This window comes from Passer domesticus, chromosome 10 (assembly GCF_036417665.1).
Source record: "Passer domesticus isolate bPasDom1 chromosome 10, bPasDom1.hap1, whole genome shotgun sequence".
Classification (NCBI taxonomy): Eukaryota; Metazoa; Chordata; class Aves; order Passeriformes; family Passeridae; genus Passer; species Passer domesticus.
Genome location: NC_087483.1, coordinates 36,432,969 through 36,450,485, shown reverse-complemented (window position 1 = coordinate 36,450,485; position 17,517 = coordinate 36,432,969). Strand labels below are relative to the sequence as shown.

The 17,517-nt window shown below is 41.9% G+C and overlaps 1 protein-coding gene across 20 annotated transcripts in view; it reads left to right on the top strand.

Moving 5' to 3' along the window:
• Positions 1–17,517, top strand: part of NCKAP5 (NCK associated protein 5) — a 454,622-nt gene that overhangs the window by 264,644 nt on the left and 172,461 nt on the right. The window contains exon 1 of one of the 20 annotated variants that reach the window (XM_064435182.1): positions 17,010–17,061. The exons of 18 other annotated variants lie outside the window; for them this stretch is intronic. In XM_064435182.1, coding sequence (XP_064291252.1) covers positions 17,017–17,061 — 45 coding nt within the window. In that variant the 5' untranslated portion in view covers positions 17,010–17,016. Of the gene's footprint in view, positions 1–17,009; positions 17,062–17,517 lie in introns of those variants that run through there. One more of the 20 variants, XM_064435184.1, reaches the window with a different exon arrangement.

Sequence of the window (17,517 nt, the reverse complement as noted above, 5' to 3'; positions counted from 1 at the left end):
GTGCTTTAATTAGAAAGTAGTAGCAGAGAGGGAGAGGCAAAGTAGCTGTTTTGAAATATGTCATTGAATATAAAATATCCTAAACCAGAAAGAAGCAATCTGACCCTTGTGCTGCCCTCTCTGTGAAGCTGTGTATTTATGCACAGATAGCCCTGCTGTCTGGCTCCTTTTTCTGAGAAACTTCATCATGCAGCCCTCATGGAAACTCGGTGACATTAGTAGCAGCTTTAGCATCAATAATGATTATCGAAATTCTTTACAAGCCTGGTTTAATGCTCCTGGACCTCATTAGTTTTTCATACTTCATTAGGCCAAGCGTCCTCATTCACAACTTTGCATTTTTATCTTTAGTGGTTTTAAAATAAAACCTTATGTCCTGAGTATTACAAATCAAAGGCAACTCCGATGTTGGAGAGGGAGAGAGAATGATGCATCTGATTCTGTCTTATTAGAAGGCAAATTAATTACTTTATTATACTATAGTGTATACATTTCATCTAAACTGAATCTGCCATGCACTCACTCTGCACAGAACTGCACAGAACTCCACTCATCATCTGACTCTCGTGACTGTCCCGTGACTGTCTCGTGACAGTCCAACACACACTCTTGGCCCTAATAGGCCAAGGAAACCAAACATCCTCACTCTGGATAAACAATCTCCATATTGCATTCTACTTTGGCACAACACAGGCGCAGCGAGTGATAAGAATTGGGTTTTCCCTTTCTCTGAGGTTCAGAGAATGCGAATCCCAGAAATATTCTTGGGAACAATTGTGCCTTCCTTTTCTCTATGAAGAGAATGTGGAAACACCTGGGTACCACAAATTTGCAAATACGTGGATATTTTGAAAATCTGTCTTTTAAAGGTATTATGAATTTAGGTATTCTCTATGATTTAAGTTGCTTTCAGCACAGGCAATCAGAATCCGTTTGCCTGTCCTCAGAGCCGCTGTTCAAAGCCAGGGTCACTCTGGAATGGGGGATGTGTTCCAGAGCGTGGTTGATGGAGCAGGCTCCGAGGTGGTGAGGAATTGCCAGAGATTGCCAGGGAGTGCCAGGGATTGCCAGGAATTGCCTCGGATTGCCAGGGATTGCTGTGGATTGCCAGAGACTGCTGTGGATTGCCAGGGACTGCCAGGGACTGCCAGGGATTGCCATGGATTGCCGTGGATTGCCGTGGATTGCCAGGGATTGCCAGGGATTGCTGGGGATTGCCAGGGATTGCCGGGGATTGCCAGGGACTGCCAGGGATTGCCGTGGATTGCTGTGGATTACCAGGGAGTGCCAGGGACTGCCGAGGATTGCCATGGATTGCCAGGGATTGCCGTGGATTGCCAAGGATTGCCAGGGATTGCCAGGGATTGCCGTGGATTGCCAAGGATTGCCATGGATTGCTGTGGATTGGCAGGGAGTGCCAGGGATTGCCAGGGAGTGCCAGGGAGTGCCGTGGATTGCCAAGGATTGCCATGGATTGCTGTGGATTGGCAGGGAGTGCCAGGGATTGCCGTGGATTGCCAGGGAGTGCCAGGGAGTGCCGTGGATTGCCAAGGATTGCCATGGATTGCTGTGGATTGGCAGGGAGTGCCAGGGATTGCCGTGGATTGCCAGGGAGTGCCAGGGAGTGCTGTGGATTGCTGTGGATTGCCAGGGATTGCATTGGTTTGCCAGGGATTGCCGTGGATTGCCAGGGATTGCCGGGGATTGCTAGGGACTGCCAGGGATTGCCGCGGATTGCCAGGGATTGCCAGGGAATGCCAGGGATTGCCGCGGATTGCCAGGGAATGCCAGGGATTGCCGGGGATTGCCCGCAGCGCCGCCGGCTCCGGCCGGGCGCTCCCCGCTCCCGCCAGGAGAGGGCGCTGCAGCCACGGGAAAGCGCCCCTGGAATTCCCGGGCCGCTCCAGAGGCAGCGGTGCTCCCTCCGCCCGCAGCGTCCGTGGCTTTTGCCGTGATCACCGGCACGGAAAGACCAGCCCTGTATCCAGAGGAGCAGAAATAAGCTTTTCCCCTTCAGCCGGAGCTCACCGAAGTGGTGTCTCTCTCTTCAGCAAGTATTTAGTCAACGTGAAAAAAAAAGTCAAACAGAGTTATGTAAAAATCACTGAACACGGGGAAAAAAAATACGACATCAAAATACATTTATATAAGGTCTGAAAGTACAACAGAGGCAATCTGCAGAAAGCATGTCATGTTGGCTAAAGTGCCCTCCAGTAGAAATTGCCATTTCTGGATAACAAAGGCAGGGGATGTGCAAGTGCAGAAAGGGCACGGGCAGTCTCATAGCATCCATGGGTGCACGGGGTATTGGAGTGGCAGTTGGCTCCAGCGTGAAGCAAATCCTGCTTTATGACTGGAAGCAGATGGATCCTGCTCTAGGCAATACCTCACTGCCTAATGGGAGTGATGTGCCCATGCACTAATAACAGTGAATTGCAGACATTTTCATATCAAAGGTTAAGCTCTGCAATCCTGAGATCCTCCAGGCAATGGCAGGAGTTGACTCAAGTAAGCCACACACTCGCTGGATTAATATTTTTGCAAGGGTGACCTGAATAGGGCCACCAATCTGCAGGCTGAAAAGGCAGAACATTTCTGGTCTGGTTTTAGCTCATGCAAAAAAAGGCATCTCAGGTAGAACTGAATTAGTCACAACATCTAAGGATGAGGAAGAGGAAAGGTGAATGTATGCACTGGGCCAACAGTTTTAATTTTATGCAAACTAGAAAGGTAAATTTATACAGATTAATAGTAGTGAAACTCCTGTGGTATACTTGGTGTTGCAACTTTGTTCTTGAAGTACCTGGGGAAATTAGTGTGTTACACGAAGTAAAAGAAGTTGCTAGATTTTTGTTTGGCTTGGTTTGTTTGGTTTAGTTTTTGGTGGCCAGTAGTTAAACTATTACTGTAGAATTTATAGAATTTACCAGCAATTGTAAAAGGTGTGTTTCTGTTGTTAATTTGAAGAACATAGAAAAATCCATTAATTTATCTTCTTAAGACTTCTTTTTAAGTTGTTTTTTTTTTTTTTTTTTTAATTAAAGGTTTTGATTTTTTTTCCCTGCATGGGGCAGAAAAGGTTACCAGGAGGGAGAAAAAGTTCCTGTACAAGGAAGGACAAAATTTATATAGCAAGAGTCTCTCAATTGTGCTGCTTCTAATAATTTCCCAATTATTTAAATTCATGCAGTGTTCTTGGAGCTTGTTCTGTGAAGTCAGTGCTGACCCTTGGAACGAGTCAGCTCAAGCAGTGCTTTAAATTGCATGTGAGAGTGCAAACTCCTTACTGCAACAAGTCTTTGTTCAGCATCCAGCCCATGGGGCCCTGATCCACAGCTGCTCCACAGCACCAGGAGAGCAGGATAAGGTTCTGCTGGCTTGTCAGCTCCCTCTGGGCAGTGACACAACATAGGTATGTAGAAAATAATCTGCTGAGGGTGAATAAAAGAGAGACAGCAGTAACTGAAAAAAACTCTTGTCCCATTTCTGACCACTGAACACTTTGCAAGCAGACAGGAAAACTATTTACAGCTCATCTGAAAAAGATCTGGACTTTATATTTTGGACAATATTCTTTGTGCCATTAAGTCCCATGAGCTTTTTTGTTGTTTTTCTCTTGGCAGGGCATAATCACATCTCTCTGCAACTTCTCTCCAAGATTTAAAAGAAATATTAAAATGTATCAAGGAAGTAATGTCTTCCTGTACTAAACCTATTTAGCTTTGTACAGATTCACATAAATTGGGCAACTGTGATTCTTCCTGTCCTTTCCCTCCCAAGTCCAGTCTCATAAACTTTAATTCAGCTTTTGCTTTGTCAGGAATTTGCTTTTCCATACTTTCTGTTTGTTTTGGCTCCGTGTCCATTGCATTGTGATAAGGCATCTTTTGATATTCTACGGGATCTTTCATGATGAAGATCTCATGACACAGTTTTCCAAGTCTGGAGCTGGTGATCAGACTTGCTTGCATGTCCTGCAAGAGGAGACTGTCTAGACTGTGGGAATGACTGTGATGTTTGGATTATGTTATTTCCATACCACTTGGCATGATGCACTCTGTAGTTAGTCTGGAAATTAATGAAAGTGCCAGGCCTGGTGCAGGGCCTTACCTGGCTCTGAAGTGGCTTTTCTTCCTTCTCCAAACTACATGGAAAAGTTGTGCCTTCCTTGCAGTACCTTGCTGTGTGACTGTGAATAACCAGGTGCTTAAAACCCTTCTTCACTACATTCATTAATGGTCATGTACTTTAACTTTGGTGTCCTACAAGGCCTGTAATTACCTTTGCCTCCTAAATCCTTTATAATCTTGGAAAATATTAAATTTCTGATCTAATTTGTAAAACAAGCTTTGTTCTGACCCTTCTGCTGTTTGTCTGTTTGCCTGTGTGGGTAGTGAACTTTTTGGGGAAGAGGCAGGGTCTTCTAGATAGTGCTGGCTGATGCTTGGATCCTGGAGTGTTGGTGTGCCATGAACAGTCACAGCCCAGGGGCTTGGAATGAATAGTGAGAGGGGATTTGGCTCAGTGTGTGCTGTTCACACCACTGTCATTGTGTAATTACATCTTTATGATGCACATTGTGATTGGCATCCCTGGTGACATTGCTTATTTAGAAATACTTTCTGAGTGTTGGGGAAAAATCATTATCTCTTGGGAACATCCTCTTCCTGGTGGTAAGTATTAAAAAGTGCCCTGTGGCAGTGGCTGGCACAGTTTTCCGTTTAAGAAGCTTTTTCCATGGGTGTCTCTAGAGGAGCAGGTCAGAATTTCCAGGTGCTTGTTGGAAATCTTGAGTTATGTACTGCTTCCTGATGTCATTCATAATTAACCACCTAAAAAGGGAAAACCTGTGATGTAGGAGATATCGTCAGAAAATACATGCACTGAGTGAGAGGTTGAAAATTATTTTCATACTAAAACTAGCCTTTGAGAGTTGCCAGCTCTCATAGTCTAAAGGCAGTCTAAAGGCAGTGCTTGTATCTTCCATCAGTGGATAAGGGAAACTTGTTCACAAGTAGGTGGGAGGAGATAAGTGGAAGTGAAGGTGTGAAGACTGCAAGTGATCTAACACACATCAGAAGGAAGAGCTTGAGAAGGAACATGAGCAGGTGAGCAGAAATACTCTTGTGAACCACAAGAAACAAGAATATCAGCTCTGGAAATGTGTTTAATGTGTAAAGGGAGACAGGGAGGATAAACTTTTCTTAGTTTTGCTCTCTCCATGTAGCCACTGGCTTTTACATCTCGATGCCTGGGCAGGAGCAGGAGCAGGAGCAGCAGTGCTCTGTGGCATTGGTCCCCGTAAACCCACAGTAGCTGAAGCAAACCCTTGTGCACCTGATTCCCAGGAACCCAGCTCTGCTTGCAAGATCATTTGCAGTGTGGGTGTTCTTCTCAGCCCCATTTAGACAAGTTTGTTCATAATTCTCCTGTATTGAATTTGATGTCAAACTTGATGGCTTGTGTGAGTGACAGGAGTTGTTTGTTTTACTAATATATTGCAGGAGTCCCCAGAAGCACTGGGAAAGGCATATTTCCTGTTCTGTAAATGTGCAGCAGAATTTATTTCTTGCCAAAACTGAAAGACTATGTAATTACAAAGAATTTGCTAACCCACTCTTCATATTCCTTGTGCCCAGTGGGCTGTACCCACACTGGCATGGCTGGGATTCAGGAAGCCTCTAAAACCTCACTGAGCTGCCCTGATTCAGGGCAAAGGGGTCTCTCTCCTGCTTTTAAAGCTTCTGCCCCAGTGAAAACAAGGGATCTACGTGTGGAAATTTATTTGAAAATTTAGTGTGCTGGTCAAGATGTTCTAAAAAATTCAGAATGACTCTTCTGACTCCTGTTTCAGTGTTCTGCATGGTAGAAAATGTTCATGCAAAGTCCTGAGTTTTAATTATGTGATTATGTGTTTTATTGTTCAGGAGCAGAACTTCTGCTCAGTCTAATAGCTGCTGATTTTTTTCAACTAAGTGCTGAAGGTGGAAGTGGCAGAAGAGGGTAGAGCTGCACTACATGGTTCTAGTAGTTAGTTTTTTCTGTAGAAAATGAAACATATTCACGTTTTTCTCTTCAGGAATATCTAGCTAACACTGCAAATTGTCAACACTCACTATTAAGTTGAAAAAAGCCAGATGGTTATTTTATATCTTAAATGAGACGTATATATGACTATGTGCAATTAATAGATGGGGATAAATTAGGGTTAAATCCAATAAGACAGATATATCATGCATAAAAAGATTAATGTGGTAATGAAGACCAGAGAAGTAAGTGTCAGAGTTTTTATATCTGTTTCTGACCTTCAGCTGTACAAGTGTATCCAGGCTACTTACTTGTTCTAGTAAGAAAGGGGACTAAAGGAGTAGAGCCTCTAAAGGCTGGCACTTAGAGTTGAGCTGAATTTGGTCTCTGGAAAGACAAACAAAAATTCAAATGGACCTGTTACTGAAAAGTGATAGTGCAAAATTGTATCAGGTGGAGACAAAGTATTTTAGTTACTTCATTTTTACCAGCAAATGAATTAAAAACTGCATGAAAAATTGCTTGGGTTTTTAAAAATTTTTTTCATGTTCTCCAGGTACCAGACTTTCAAACTCAGGCTGGCCTCTGAAAGTTGAGTCAGTTCTTTTGACTGTGTGTGTTGTCAGCACTTATAAAGATTTTGTAGTGGCAGCTCTGTTAAAAATACCATAGGAGATGTGCCGGCTAACAGAAAAACCACAGCATTTCCCTGCTGCCTGTGGCAGTGCCTGCAGTGCTAGAGGGGTAAATATGGAAAACAGACACGTTTGTCAGAAAATGAAAGCAGTAGGACTCTGAAATCAATGCAAGGAACAGCTGAGTAAATAAGGCATATTTTTTTGCAGTTCCTTACCAACCATAAATGGACTCTACAAGTGGACACAGAAAAACTGTAATAAAATCTGACATGTTCATGAGGCTCTGTAAAGAGCCTGAGGAAAAGAAATGCTATATGGAAAGGTGGCAGCAAAGTAGTGATGCCAGAGGTGTTGAATGTGTCAGCTGAGAAAGGCAAATAGAAGAGTGTGTGTGAAAATAAAATTATTGTTTTTTTCCCTGATCTGTGGGGGTCTGATGGCCCTGCTGACTGTTCTGAGCCACATCTCATGACTGGCATGGTTAAGTTCTACTTCTCTCAGCATCATAAATTTTCTTTAAACTTAGATCTATTTCAATTAACTCCTTGACATCCTATTTACTCACAGGAAATACAAACTCATGAATGAGAAGTGCAGAAAATGAAGAAGCCCTAACACTCCCCAGCATCAGGGCAAAAAAACACACACTATCCTTAGCCTATGAGTAAATCCCAGAGCTCCCAGGAGCAGCAGAGTTCCACTGACCAATCAGCTCAAGCCAAATTAAACCCTCAGAAGTGTGGTTTTTTCCAGGTTTTATCCTGCTGCCTTAACTCCTATCTCACTAGCACAGACCCAAGCGGGAAACGCTCGGTTCAGCCCCGTGCCCGTTTGTTCTGGGAGCATTCATCCTTTGGAAAAGAAACCATTCCTATCATCTGAAGGCCACGTTGGTCAGTGACAGAGGAGGCAGGCACACAGGCACTGCAGATAAGCAGGAGGCATTTAGGACGTGGCTGTGTCCCTGCTGGGGGTCACAAAGAGCCCACCCTGTCACCCCCGCCGAGTGAGTTGGGATTATGCTGCTGCTTCATCTCAGTTTACTTCAAAGCCCTGCTGGGGGCTCAGCTAAGCCTAGCCTTGTTCCAGTGCTGAGCAATTCTCTGCTGCCTGGAGAGGCTGGTGGCCTCCAGCTGCTGATCAGGAGGGATCAGTCTGGGGCAGGGACTTGGCTGCCAGCACAGCTGGATCTCTCTGGTGGCTGGGCCCTCCTTGGGCTCCTGCCCTGGGTCTGTGTGCCCTCCACATGGAGTGGAGCAGCAATACTGCATTGCTTCATGTGGATTCCATAGGTTAAAATCCATCCCAGCTGCGCAAGTGTAGCATGAATGACACATCACCTTTCTGTGACTTTTTTACCTGTCCCTTCTTTTCTCCCCTTTCACAAACTGTGTTTTATTTCTGCTGGGCACTATTCTGTGGGGCAATTGAGAGGTGTTTTAAAAGATTTTATTCCATTATCACTCTCGATGAAGGGTGAGATGTAAGAGGTGTAAAACTCAATGCCATTCCATCAGAAGCCAACCTATTTCTTGATTACAGTATATTATAAATGTTTTTCAGCCTTTGCCACACAATGCTGCTATTACCTCTGACACTAATCACCTATATTTTTACCCACGTGGTTCTGCTACAACACATCTTTCACAGTTCTAATTCTCTAAAATATCTAGTCTTTTTGCAAAGCTATATTTTGAAACTTGTTGAAACTTATTTTTAGTTCCATCTCTCTCTCAATAATGTCATCTCTATTCCATGACCTTCCTAAGTCAGCTTCCACTGTAACAAGTTCTTTTAAGTGGACAGGCATCAGTGTTTGAGAAATCAAAGTCCAGCATGTCTATGAATTCATAGCCTTCAATTCACTTCTCTCCCCCACTGTCTGGCCTTCATAGCCATTTGCAAGTATGCAAAAAAATGCTGTTCTGTGGTAATGTTTACATAGTGGCTTATCAAAATAAACCTGGTTAAAAGAAATTTAAATACGTCTTTTGAGTCTGAGCTGACCACTGTTTGCCACAGTTCATGGAATTATCTTCTAGATACTCCAAACAATGAAGACAGGACCTGGAAAATACATTACTTTTTCAAAACACTTTCGTAAACTTAGCTGTGCGATACCCTGGTTTTCAGACCTCAAGGATTCTCTTCACTCCCTCCTCCTGAAGACTGTGTCTAGGCTGAAATTTCATCCAAGCTGACAGCAAATACCTATTACTTAGCTATGAAAGAAACTAGTGCCACATCAAAAATTAAATGTTATCTCAGCAAGTGCAAGTGTGGAAATTACCCTAAATCATGTGGCCTGAGGCTCATGTTTATGCACCTCCACAGAGCACAGCTGTTGCTGTAGGTCACAAAAAGTCCAGAGAACTTGTAATGTACTTGAGAGAACTTCACACAAAACTTCTGGCCCTCGCTGCAAGACTTCTGATCCAAGAGGGAGTTTCTGCCTGCCAAATATAGACAATGTCCCATGAGATCAGACATGTTCTTGAACCTGGATCCTTCTTGGATCATTTATTTCTTATCTTTGGGTTAATTTATTTCTCATCTTTGTGAGTGGGGAGTTCATTCCATGGCCTGTTTGTTCAAATAAATCCACTGTAAAGTGGCTGAGAAGCCTGCAGTCTGTCACCAGGAGAACATTTAGCTCTGAACTCTCAGTCTGTGAGCATTTAGATGTGCAAATGCAGGCTATACCTGCGTTATAGTTCATGTTTTGGGGACACAGTTTTGTTCCTAGGATAAACTCAAGTTCCAAAACCTCAGTTCTGTTCCTGTGAGCTGGAGCTTTTGTTTTGCCAGACAGCATTTTACCATATGTTTTCTGCATTGCTGCATTGATATCCCTTCAGGAAATGTTTGGGAATTGCAGATCTGATAGAAAATTGAAGGAGAATCAAAGAACTGACACTGAATCAAACAACTGGCACTTTGCTGGCCCAGGTGGGTTGCCTCTTGCCAGTTGTTCTCTACACACACTCCTTTGTGCTGTTTTATGGTTCAAACACCATTTTTATAAAACTTCTGGAATCCAGCAAGTGGGAAACACAAGCAGAGACTGTGGATTTTTGCTTTTTTGCGGCTGAAGTGGACAAGGCTCTGTGTAAACAAGTTAACTTGGTTATAAAACTTTGTTTCTAATAAGAAGATATTGTGTATACCCTGTATAAAAAAACTAAACAGGTTAATGTGCAGTTAGAAATTTTAATGTAATGAAGGTCACCTTACCAAAAAACGCACATAGCAAAGGGATTGAAATTATAATTACCCACTGTAATCTAAGATGTTTCAGGATTTTTTTTTTCCTTGTATTGCCTAGCAGTGCCACTTTTTCTAATTTTGGTATTGACAGAGATTTTTACTTCACACTTTTGAATAGTAGGTATTCATATGGATTATATCTATCTTAACACAGTTTGCAAGTTTTTGTTTGAACTTGAAAAACATTTCATTATGTTTAATTTAGAGAAATGAGATTTCTTTAATTGCTGTCTGTAGAAGCTATTAGAAGCTCAATTACATTTGCAAATTCATTTTTTAAAGTGTTATCATTTAAAGATTACTAATTTAAAAAAAATAATCATGACCTGACTATGTGGGACTTCAGGTTCATTAATAATATTCTCTGTACACCCTTCAAACTGTTTATGCAAAGAACTGAAGCAAGTCTTCAAAATTTGGATCGTAATTGTGAATCTGAATAAATAACAATAGTTTTATTAGGGAGAAAAGACTTTCAAAACATGTATTACTTGCCTCCATTGAACACTGCAAATATGACTGAGATGACTTTTAGGAGCTGAGAGAATGCTGGGTGCAGGTGTTGCACATGTGGAGCCTGCCTGTGCACTGCTGCTCCCAGGGGCTGTGTCTGCAGCTGTGTCCCCAGGACAGAGTTCACTTCAGTCTGCTAATTCCTCAAAGACTATGAGGGGCATTTTTTGCTATTTAATTTCTCTTCCCAAGGTGTCTCTGGTGTTTGGTGGCCTGTCATTGGGTGTTTCACAGAATCCAAGAGCTGCTGGGCAGTCTGGCTCCCTTTTGGAGCAGTTCACCACAGCTCCTGAAGGGATGGGCAGGCAGTGGTGCTCACTATCCAGCCCTCAGCCAAAAGGTTTTATGAGCTATTTAATTTTTTTTTCCTTGTAAAATAAATGTTATCACAACTCCAACTATATATACAGTACTGCTGGTGTAATAGCCTGCCTAATTCAGATTAATTACAGGCTTGCAATGATAAAGGAGCTTCAGCACAGCAGTCATTCTGTCGCACAGATGCAATTAAAACCATATCAATGCAGTATAAATAATGCTAAATTAAGTTGCTGTCCCTCCACATGGTGGCAATTTTGAGCTAGTGCACAATGAAATCTAGCATCTTATTTTGTTCAGTAGGCGTAACTACACCAAGAAACAGTTTCTAATTTCCTAGAATGGCTCTGGAGAAGCATTATTACCCAACAATATGAAGTATGTACATTGCTGTCACCAAAATATCACTAATAATAATAATAATGAGCATTTCCTGTTTTGCTATTCATCTTAGAGGTAAGAAAAGCTTGACGTTTACATCTGAAAGTCATGGGACACCTGTGCTAGTCTGAGATGAAGCCAAAGAGACAGATGTGCTAGCATATAGAAATTTCATTGTGGAAAATTAATTATTTACTTCAAATTATTTAATTTTAACTGCTTTCAAAGCATTTTTAGAAAATTCTCAAACAAATGATTTAATGTCAGTTAGATTTTCCTCGGGTTTTTTTGGGCAGCCTGTCACTTTTGGAGCAGAACGCTGTTCTCAAAAGCCATCATTTTTTCTTACTGGTATGAAAAAGCTAGAAGACACCAGCCTAAAATTAGGATACTGCTTTTTATACTATTTATATCTTACTGTTGCAAAGCTGTAGCAGGAATAAGTTTAAGGAAAATGGTTACATCATAAAATAATTGGGGAAAAAAGTAGAGCTTTAATATAAACTGAGGCAATGTCTTCCTTAGCCTCTGTAGTGCAAATCTGTCAGGTGAAAGGTGAAATGAAAAAATTAGTTTTAATTGCAAAGCAGCCACACAACCTCACCATTAACTTTCTTATTTTGAAGAGACATGGAAGTAAAGCTACTTCTCCTTCCATGAACCCTCCAAGTGTTTATGTTATTGCTGTTTTCACTTCAGTGCTTCACTGTGCTTTAAATACACCTGCAACTTCATCCCTGGGAAGGCTTTGGATGTTTAAGTGTATTTGTCAGTATTCCCAGTGTAGCTGAGAAAGGTAATGAGGGACAAAGGCATATTAACTGCCACTGTTGGAAAGCCCTGCCTTCAATAGCTGATTAATTTAATCAGTCTTTCTTCAGTAAAATAATTCAGCTTTAAGCAGCCTGTAAAAATTGTAATAAGGACAATAAGCAGTGCACTTCTTTTCTCCCCATTCTTTGGGGAATGTTTTTTCATGCTGACAAAGTCCACTACAAGGAATGCTGCAATGTTCTGCAAAGTTGTTTATCAGTGCCTGGGTTTATTTTTGCAGAGAAGTATTGATTACAGAATGAGAAACATTTGGTTTAACAGGGATCGATGAGTGGCAAACAAAGGACACTGAAGTTTGACTCATTTTAATTTGAGCAAAAATACAGTATCCAGTGCAATTCATGATTAAATAAAAAATGGTATATGCTCTCTGATTTTTAATCAAATTTCTTTCCTGTCATTTGTGAGTGAAATAGGTTCAGCTAGGAGACTGTAATATCCTATGTGCTGGATCTGGGACCAGGTTGGATGTGAGGAGTTTGGGGGGAGAGCACTGGGCTTTGCAGGAGGAGAAGCAGGTCCACCTGCCTCTGGAGAGAGGGAAAATCTCACCAAAGAGATTCCACCCTCCTTCTGTGTAAGAGAGATGAGGGACAACCACCTTGATGTGTTTGATTTTCAAGGCCCAAACACAAGCTCTTACAAAATACCTGTAACACAGAACATTTGTACTTCCCTTTCCCCAAGTGCTTGGGCCATGAGCAGCTGGAACTCGGGAATATTTTGTGGCACTTGAACAAATACCATTTGATCACCAGGCATTTTGTTGGGAGAATTAAAGATTCATTGCATCAGAAAGAATGAGTTACTTTGTTAAACCAACTGGGAGACCAAGTTGCAAATCCCAGTTTCTGTTTCAATTAATATTTCATAACTTATTATTGAAAAATGGAACTGCTTCACCACCCTTCTCTCATCTCTTGTCCCAGGCTGTTCTATGGCTCCTGCCTGCAGCAGTATTTCAAAAGGGCATACAAGGGTGATAAAGTAGTGGGCTTGAATACTTTGAATGTGCATATTTATTCATAAAAGTATTGGGCAATGACTTTGCTAGAAAAACTAATTTTAGTGTGCTTCTAGTAGCTTCTATTTGTTTGCTTCATTCAGTTGTCTTTGTTGTCTACTCTCTGTCTACATTCTCTCTGGCTCGTGGGATGTTGTGTTGTAAACCAGGATATGAGTCTGTTAAATTATGACTTTCATGGCAAGGTGTCAGAGGAACAGCATCAGAAAATGCATTAAAAATAAATACATAAGAAGTCAGTTTGGGTTTGCAATGCCTTAATGGTACTTCAAATTCTAAACCAAAAAATATTTTAATATTTTCTTCTCATAGTTTAAATTCATTGCAAGGTATCTGTTTGAAATCGATATTAATTACACAGAAATTGTGACCCTCTTTAGCAAATGCTTTAAAGTAGTTGTTAAAAATTTAATGTGCAGGTTATTAGCCTGATTTTGGGCAACATTAAGCCTGCGCTAAATATTCTCATGTAGACTTTGTTTGACAAAATATTGGTCCCATGTTTGCTTAATTAGTAGCACCACAGTAAACCCTTTCTTATGATGCACAGGGGAAGCAAAGAACAAATTCAAGGCTAGAGGATTCTCATTTCTACTTAATCAGTAGCCCTTTCCCCTACTTATAATATAACATTAATGATGAGATTTCATGTGTGCCCCTTTTAAGACATTTTTGATATTTAAACTAATCAGTCAGGTTATATCTAGCTGTTCTGAAGAGCTGCTTTTCATAAGATCCAAGGATAAGCTAAACAGAAAGGGGAGGGAGCAGTTCCTCATGGAAGTGTTGGGCTGTCCCTGATGGACAGCAATGCCCTATACAGCCTTCATGGTGTGTGTGGTACCCTAAACCTCTAATTCTTCACATTTTTAGTTTTAAATCTTGACACACAGACACATTTTTCTTTAAAGTATAGATAAAATTTTCATTATGATGGTATGGTTTTGTATGAGAAAGATAAATTAACAAGTTAAAAAAGAAAATGCTGTGATGTGGTAGGCTGACCTCAGCCTTGCATCAGCTTTGCTTCTGCTTCCCATCCTCAGCAGGATGTAGGGGACAAAAAATTACAAAAAAGTTCATACACCGAAATAAAGATAGGGAAATGGAGAGCTTTGGAATGAGAAATCTGCTTGAGTTACTGAAATGCTTGACCCTAATGAGGACGAATCAGCAAGTACTTCTCTGAGAAGCATTTTCATGAAGTTGGTCCTGCCATTCTGATGAGACATCTGATGAATTTGCCAGCAGTAACAGCTAAAGGAGGTAAAACTCCAAGTCCCTGCCATAGAAGGCTTTATTGTCATCCATGTTGGGATTTAAAGTTAACAATGAAATATCCCTGAAATGAAAAAAAGGGAAGACGTCAGCATTTCTGTGCCAAACCCTGGCGTGCCACATGTGCTTGGGTCAGGCTGCTCAGAAGCAAAGCACCTGTTGTGCGTCCCTCACCACATACGTGCATGTTTGTCTGCCACCTGCCCCATCCACACTCACACTTGCTCACTCCACTCACCAGACATTTTCACTTTGGTAGAACTTGAAAGAACTGGGTGCTGCCATTTGGGCACATCCCAGGGTAATTAAGGGAGACACAAATGGCTGAGCTCCTCTTGGCAGCTTGAATAGCTGCATAGAATTAGTCCCTAGACTGTGAACACAGCTAATAACCAGTAACCCTGAGAATAAATGGTGCCTCTTGGTCTCTTCATGGAGTGCTGAGGAACAAATCACATTTTTCTGTCAAACACACGCATTCCTTCCAATCTAGTTATAAATAGTTTTCATGCGTTTTGTTTTGATCGCGAGTAGCTCAGATTGGATTCCTTCCTTAACTTTTAAAAGATGACTTAACATGAGGTGCATGTCCCTGCCTGGGTGAGGAATGAAACATTTTGACACGAACATTTCCACAGCTACACAAGAAGGAGCTTGCTGAAGTGCAGGCTCTGGCTCAGGAGCATAATGAGCAGCCCGTGAAACTTTGTTCCGTGCTAAAATATTCCGGGACTTGCACAAAAGTATCAGTAGAGTTTGCTAACACTGTCTTTCACTCTAGTTTGTTCACATGAATTTTTTGCCTGTTTGGAAAGTTATCAGGAATTTGACTGGGTGGTGTGATGAAAGTCAGGCTCTCTGGGGAGGCTGAAAAGGGGAAGCAAGAATCAAGTAAAGGTTATGCTTCTAAGAAGGGAAGGGTACAGCTGTGCTGCAGAAGGCAAGGAGAGGAAGTGGAGAAAAATAGTTTGAGCAGAGCTTGTGCAGAGAAGAATCTGCAATTAAAGAGGAAGAGGCAAGTGGGAATACATAACTTCATTGGAAGGTGGCAATGATTTTTCTAGTGTTAAAATGAACTGAAGCATTTCGCATGACACTTTTTATTCAACCTTTTCTTCACGTAGCATGCTAATTCTATTACTTTCTATTAAGCTTATATTTACTATAAAACCTTTAACCAGTTCAGTTTATTTCTTCTCACACGCCTTTTTTTTTTTGCACAGAAATAAAGTGGGGTTAGCACAGAGGAGCTTATAAAGTGCATTATGTCAGCACAAAATTCCTGCAAAGTTCAGGGATATTTTTTCTTCTTCCAGGAGACAAAAAAATCTTAAAAAATCTCTTTTTAATCCTGGCCTTTCTGTATGTTAGGCTCACTTCTCTCTTCTGACACTTCATTATGGATTTTCTGGGTTTGAATAAAAATCTAGTTCTCTTTTCTGGTGGATAAGGTCACTACTGCTGGGAGCTACTTTCTATGTCTAGTATACTTTGGTGTTTTGTGTCCTGCAGACTGAAAACTTCCCAAGTGTGGGTGGTCTCTTACACCTTTTTCTCCCCACTTCACAGTATTTATTGTCTGTGATCTGGCTGAAAGCAGATCTGCTTTCTGCCTGCAAGAAATGGCAGAAGTGCTGCAAGGTTGCCAATAAATTCCTGTGAAGAATCTCGGCAGTGAGGGCTGATGGTGTTGTTGCTGTGCAGATGTCCTGTGGGCAAGTCTTGGCCCCATTCATACAGGAGGGTTTTGGTAGCTAGGAAGAGAACTCAGAATTTCAGGGCCATAGGTCAGTGCTGTTGTTTCTGGTCTTGTAGCCTTGTGACTCTTTTGTTCATCCCTAAACCTGAAAGGAGCAGGAGTTTTGTACAGCAACAGTATGTGCTCATATAATTAATAATGTTTTGTAATTCTTGCCCATGAGGTGGCTGAATTGGAACTGGACATGTGAAGTTCCTAATGTTTAGGGATTTCATTCCTGAAATGTTATTGTTCTTGTAATGCACATGTGTTGCTCATTTAAAAGTACTTTTCTTAAGGTAATTTCTATGTTCTTTCTTCTTAAAAAAAGAAAGTCCCCATGTGGATTTGCTGATCTCTTTGTGTAGGATGTGTGTTATTACACAGCCTTCCCCACATGAACAGAAGGAGTAAATGGCAGCAACAGCATTCTCTGACCTATCAGCAAGAGGTAAATGAAGCTTAGAAATAGCTTGCACAGCTCTTTGACCTGTAGGAAGAAGTTTGGGTTTTTGAATCTGTGCTGTCTATGCAGTTCTCTTCCAGAAGGTGAGGGTTTGTGATGAGCAGGATTGTGGCTGTAAGTACAGCACAGTCCTTCTGCAGGACAGGAGAACAGGAGACTCTTCTGCTTTTTTTAAAGTGTCACTGTTTGTCTGTCCTACCTGTGGAGATCTGGCTTTGTGCCTCATGTGGGAAGATTTATTTGGGGACCAGAGCATGGTCAGCATAGCAGACGTGCAGAGGTAGTTGCTGTGTAGGCACACACTTTGTGGTGGTTGGGGATGGTCTGTGCCCAGCCTCATCCCCAGTGGGCACAGCTGTGAGCAGCAGGTGAGCAGCACTGACAGCAGTGAGCCCTGGAGTGCCCAGGGGCACTGACCAACCACAAAGGGAGCAGAGGGCACACAGGTGCAATGCATGCAATGCATGAACATGAGGGGTATAAAAAGTTTGGGCTAAAGAACAAGAAAGGCAGCTGCTTGAAGCTTTCTGATATGATGTTTCTTTGTTTGGGTGAATGCTTAAAGCCTTCTGAAATTGTATGATGATGCTCTGTGTATGGTGGCTGTCTTGACTGTGGCATGTGCTGTGACAATGCTGTATCACAATAGAGATCATTGTGGCTGTTGTGATGCTGGCTAAGCCTTGAAGCTGTGGCTGAATCTCTGTTTTGCAGTCCCTTGTTGTAGTTTAGCTTTACTGTGTCAGGTGGCTCAGGCACAGCCTTGGGTCAGCTTGGCCACTCAGGTGTTCATAGTAGCACTGAGTTTCCTCCAAGGAGGCTTCTCAGTTCCTGTAGGAACAGCTGCATATTTGGTTTTAAGCTCAGTCTCTGTAGACATCAGTATCTTCTGAAAGTTTTTCTTAAGTCCTAGGTGGTAGTTATGTATTCCTTTTATGTTCTTTTCCTTGTTACCCACTGACTTGGGAGGTCCTGGATGCCCCTTTAGCAGCAGTGAAGCTTCCCTACAAGAGAAGATGCTGTCAGCATTCAG